The sequence below is a fragment of the Lactuca virosa genome, chromosome 6 (assembly GCF_052849685.1).
Source record: "Lactuca virosa cultivar CGN04683 chromosome 6, Lactuca_virosa_CGN04683_v6, whole genome shotgun sequence".
NCBI classification, from domain to species: Eukaryota; Viridiplantae; Streptophyta; class Magnoliopsida; order Asterales; family Asteraceae; genus Lactuca; species Lactuca virosa.
The window spans coordinates 221,704,944-221,711,187 of NC_136431.1; the positions used below are offsets into that span (position 1 = coordinate 221,704,944).

Here is a 6,244-nt window from a genome sequence, read left to right on the forward strand (position 1 = left end):
GTTTACCTGCTTTATATTATCTCTTCAAATTTCAAACAACTCTTCACTCGTTTGTTTTTTTTTCCTTTTACATATGTTATTGGATTGGTAGTTGCTATTAGTGAGATGATGAGGGCTAATTCTGATAAGTCTAAACACATGCTAACCATTCACATCTAATATGCAAAATTTGTTTTTTAAATCTTTATATGTGTAGTCTGTATTATGTTAAAAAATGACTTTTAATAAACAATTGTTGAATTTTCAGTGCCTTGCAACTTCGTGTAATTTTGTGGGGTGATTATGTGCACACGATGCAACATTACATAGATAACAATCCACCAAATCAACATGTCGGTTTTATACTTCATTTTGCACATATTAGTGTTTAGAGAGGCATATATTTTAATTTATCAACACACTTTATCATCTATGATTATTAAACTAATTATTATTATTTTTCTTACATATCGTCCGAGTGTTAACACCTACTTTACATCTTCAAAGCTGTTCATTAACTCCGGCATCGATGAAATTACTCTTTTCAAAAAAAGGTAACACATTTTCATGTAGGTTTTAATTATACAAAAGTTCATTTCATCAATACTAAATATGATTACTTTATATAATTTACAGTTTAGACGAGGATGATCGTCCTGATTTGTCTTCAAATACAATTTCTGTTATTGAATCTAAACAACTTTCTGAATTAGATGATTTCATAGTTAAAACTAAGTTGAAGACTATTGCAGAGATTTTTGAACTCCTTGATGTATTTATTTTAATTTTTTTAACTTGTAGATTGATATATCTTTTTTTTTAAATCTCTTTAATTGTTTTTGTTTCAATGGTTTGCAAATTTCATTTTATATATACTATAAAAACTTGTTTATATAGGAATGGAAGATAATAACTATATGTCTATATGTATCAAAATGAATCTTTAACATACAAGTATTAAATTGAAATTTACCTGAATAATGCTGCAATAACCTTTTTAAATGGTTTGTGATGCTATATTTGTGTAGACATATACTTATTGCAAGATTATTGCAGCATTATTCAAGTAAGTTTCAACTTAATATTTGTATGTTAAAATAAAGATTCATTTTGATCCATATAGACATATAATTATTATCTTCCATTCCTATAAAGACGAGTATTTATAGTATATATAAAATGAAATTTGCAAACCACTGAAACAGAAAAGAGATTTAAAAAAATACTATATATATTTAAAATAAATACCTCAAGTGGTTCAAAAATCTCAGCAATAGTCTTCAGCTTAGTTTTAACTATGCATTCATCTAATTCAGAAAGCTTTTTAGATTCAATAGCTGAAATCATATTTGAAGACGAATCAGGACGATCATCCCCTTCTAAACTATAAATTATATAAATTAATCATTTTTAGTATTGTTAAAATGAACTTTTGTATAACATGAAAATGTGTTACCTTTTTTTGAAAATAGTAATGTCATTGATGTCGGAGTTAATGAACAACTTTGAAGATGTAAAGTAGGTGTGAACACTCGGATGATCTATAAGGAAAATAATAATAATTAGTTTAATAATCATAGATGATAAAGTGTGTTGATAATAAGAAAATATATCTCTCCAAACACTAAACACTAATTTGTGCAAACTGAAGTATAACAACGACATGTTGATTTCGTGGATTGTTATCTATGTAATGTTGCATCTTGTACGCATAATCACCCCACAAAATTACACGGAGTTGCAAAGCACTGAAAATTCAACAACTGATTATTAAAAGTCATTTTTAACATAATATAGACTACAAATATAAAGATATAAAAAACAAACTTTGCATCTTGGATGTGAATGGTTAGCCGGTGTTTAGACTTATCAATATTATCCCTCATCATCTCACTAATAGCAACTACCAATCCAATAGCATCTATAAAAGAAAAAAAAACAAACGAATGAAGAGTTGTTTGAAATTTGAAGAGATACTATAAAGCAGATAAACATAATTATGATTAATTTAATTTTTTGTTTATAATTAAAATTGTAAAGACTAACTAACAAATAGATGTATCTTGAGGATGTAGCAGTGAGAGTACATATTGATAGTCAACAAATGAAAATCCAAATTTAGATCCAGAAAATTTTGCATATTCTTTAACAGTATCTTGGACAAATGTTAGTTTCTGATATTGAGGAGTTAATTTGAAACTACCGAGCTTTTGTGATGCAAAACTTGGATTTGTGATGTAAAAAGCCGACCCGTCTTTTAATATATATTCGAATCGATACATAAATTTTTTGTAGACGGAAGCTTGGATCTTGCTCCCCTATAAAAAAATTAATATATGATCAATTGTATAAGTAATTGTACTTGAATGTGTATTGGTAAAAAATCATTAATATGTAGAGTGTAAGATACATGTTCATCAAGTAAGATTAATTCAATGGACCAAATGTCATCACTGTAGAATAACATATGTTTCCACAAGTTTTTGACATGACTTTTAAAGTCAAATCGTCCTTCAGCGCATCAACATCAGCAATCAAAGTCACATTGGGAGCAGCCATGTAACTTAAAAAAATACAAAATTATATAAATTTGATGAAAAATATATGTAAAGTCAAAGTCGTGATGAACATAACACGCATATTCCTATATGTTCAAATTCGGTTTGCATTTGAACCAGTTTAGGTTGGGTCCGATTTTGACTTTGTTGATCAATCCAAATTAGTTTTAAAACCAAACAGATCCGGAAAAAAATGTTTTTGTGCACTTCTAGGTTCCGTACAAAATCAATAGCATGTAGTTTACAAAGAATGATATAAAAATATTGAATAATTAGAAAAATCAATGTTTGGTGGTATATGTAAACTTTAATCTATTAAACGCGGTTGCCTATAAGATAACATATACAGGAAGGACAAACAAAAAAAATTAGGGGATGCTTTACCAGAAAGGATCAGAAGGAGAAGAATATAGAAATAATCAAAATAAGAATACATGATAAAAAAAAAAGTCGACATAGTTGTTTGGGGATGCTTTACCAGAATTACAGAGTCTTTTTCGATTCAGCTACGAAGCAAATGTGAAAGATGTCAAATTGTGGAAAAGAATTTAGGGGTTTTGAATTTATAAGCGAAATAAATCATTCGAAGTTAATATTGTAATCGATTTAATTCCAATTATGAAGCATATACATTTGGAAAAAGATAAACATATTAAAAAACCATTGCTGATTTTATGCAATATGACGTATGATATATTTAAAATGAAGTTTAATGCACGCATAATATGGTAACAAGTTTGCTGATTAGTAGGACAATGTATGGATTCGTCAAAGAAGGTATGTGCGGTAAAAGATTGATAAGAAACAGAAAAATTCGTTTTCTAATATCTTGATTTGAATTTGATTGTGAATGTATTTGAATTATTTGACTTTTGACTTTTTGATTAATGAGTCTGACTTCGTTTATAATTCAGTGGAAGGGAATAATTTTTTGAGAAAATAGGAGAAAATTACACGTGGAATGAAGGTGTTTATAAGAAGGACACGTGACACCTTAGAGAGGTTTTTATTAGGAAGTGAGATGTTAAAATTAATTTTTGATTTATGCTTTACGTGTTTAATATCCTCTTTAAATTAACCAATATGTATAATAGATTGAAAATTCAAAAATAGTAGCATTAAAATAATAATAGTTTATACCAACATTATATTTAAATTAATAAATTATGTTGATAGTTGAATAGTTAACATTGAAATTAAAATATTAAATAATCTTAATATACTAAAAAATCACTTTAATATATATATATATATATATATATATATATATATATATATATATATAAAAGTTTATATACTCAAACTCACCATAGTACGTCGTTTTGTATCATGCAAGTATTGTAATCTTCCAAAGTTCTTAAAATTTAACTCCTAACTTGATTTACTTCTAAAATTTTTAGAAATTTCACTACTATCTTCCTTTTATATAATTTTTATTTGCAACTATAATATACATAACTTGGTTGGTGTTCAACAAAAAGATGTTGGTTGGTGTTCAGCAAAAAGATGGATGTAAGAGGAGAATAACAGGGAAATTTCAAAAATCATAAAGTTAAGAACATTGCAATGCATATATGATAAAAAACGACGTAGTATAGTGGGTTTGATTACCTAAACTTAAATACCTTGTATGATATATTCACTTTTTCATATATATATATATATATATATATATATATATATATATATATATATATATATATATATATATATATATAATATGTTGTTTAAAAATTAGGTGACTACATTATTAAATTTGGATTCTAATGGTTTAAAAAATTATATTATTTTGAAACAAAATAAAGGGCTACCAATAAATATGATATTTAATTTTACGAAATAATATTTGTTATCTAACTTGAAATAATAAGGAAAGATGTCATTTTAACCCTACAAATTTTTTATATTTGTTTTGAAAATTCATTTGACTTTTTTTTTGTACTTTAGGGGAACTAACTCCATTATGACATGCTAAAAAAAATCCTTTCGCATTGTATTAGCGGGTTTCGTGCCATGTTGGATAAATATTGATGAGTTGTACAACACCCTTGATTACGAGATCACTTGTTCAAGCAATCAAATTGATGATGAGGGTGATAGTCCAATAACAATGAAAAATCGATACTCCGTTAGAATAACATATCAAAATCCATCAACATACATCAATTTACAAAAAAGAAAGATACAAAGTAGATAACCTAACAATCATCTTGTAACAAAAGCAATGAATGAGAGAACACCTAAACAATACCTTCAATGAGCGAAATCTAATCGAAAACTCTAAGCTCATTCACCATGGATTCTACGAGGGAGATGCATATCCTTAGGCATAATAGACTCTTTTATCAAGAATCGTGCATAAGTTAGTGTCCTCAAACAATCCAACTAGGTATGCTTTAGCCACCTCTTGGAGTGCGTCAACAACAGAGCTCTAAAATCAAAGATATGTCTTGAAATCCTAATTGATTTCCCTCACAAGCCACGAAAATAGGAGTTTCATGATCAACAACTTAGTGCTCTTCTCATACGACATTACTACTTTAGTGGCCAACCTCTTCCTTGGATCCTTTCCTCCCATGGATTTCTTTTTGTACGGGTCATTTAGTATTCAACAAGAAGATGGAAATTAGAAGAGCGTAAAGGAAAATTTTGGAGGTAGAAATGCCTGAGGAGGAGACAAATCCCCAAATCGCCACCATACAAATCCATGTAACATCCCAGAAATCATAAAAATTTAAAACTGTTCAAAAACAACCATTAAGCATCATTGTTTACAAAAAGACCATTGTTTCTAAAGCAAAATCATGTCAGAGTGTCCCAAAAGCCAATATCATGAAAAATATGAGGATGTGCACGGTCAGGCCTTCGCTTTCCCATGTCCCTCTGAAGTACCTGAAACAATGAAACAATAAACTAAATCTATAAGCCAAAGCTAAGTGAATTCCCCCAAAGTACCAACACACAACATAAAAAACAAAGCATGCAAATACGAGCCTTCAGCCTGACTGGACCGTCTCGTATGGCCTACAACCTATCTGGACCACTCTACGAGCCTTCGGCATGACTGGACCACCTCGTAGGGCCTACAGCCTATCCGGACCGCTCTTCGGGCCTTCGTCATGACTAGACTGCCTCGCGGGGCCTACAGTCTATCCACACCGCCCCGGGTATCTTGGCCTTCAGCTCAAGCATGACCGCCTCAACCCAACCACAATACGTCGACATATGTAACAGAAAAACATAAACACAAAACCAGCAAATACATATAATCATACAGATCTACTAATCAGTCATATAACAACATATCTCTATCCTAAAACTAGGATACATAATCTATTGGGCCGACATTGGTGCCTTCGACCCACGAATACAGTGAGAAGAACACACCTCTCGGTCTGAATAAAAGCTGAATAAATTTATGCTCCGAAAACTAGCTCTACCCGACACCTATTATTCAAAATTTTGCCCAACTTCAAATTAATATTACTTACCCAAAATATCATTTGGTTAAAATTGGTCAAACTCAACAAACCAGCCGAGTCGACCTGGTGTGTGTGGAATACACTAGTTTTAATCCTACTAACTTAGACACAGAAACAAACACACGAAAGGCAGTGTACCTATCGATTAGCAACTTAGTTCAGGTAAGTATGGTATCGAACACAGGGAACAGTAAACAATTAAGATTATTACTAATATTATCTAAA

The 6,244-nt window shown here is 29.9% G+C and overlaps 1 protein-coding gene across 1 annotated transcript; it reads right to left on the reverse strand.

The window, feature by feature from the left end:
• Positions 1 to 1,142: 1,142 nt before the first annotated feature.
• LOC145122324 (uncharacterized) lies at positions 1,143 to 2,538 on the reverse strand. Its single transcript, XM_079057940.1, has 7 exons — positions 2,434 to 2,538; positions 2,067 to 2,297; positions 1,807 to 1,955; positions 1,612 to 1,727; positions 1,436 to 1,520; positions 1,228 to 1,363; positions 1,143 to 1,175 (listed from the first exon to the last, which is right to left on the reverse strand). Exons 1-7 carry the CDS (start codon positions 2,536 to 2,538, stop codon positions 1,143 to 1,145), a joined length of 855 nt encoding a protein of 284 aa, XP_078914066.1.
• Positions 2,539 to 6,244: the final 3,706 nt, after the last annotated feature.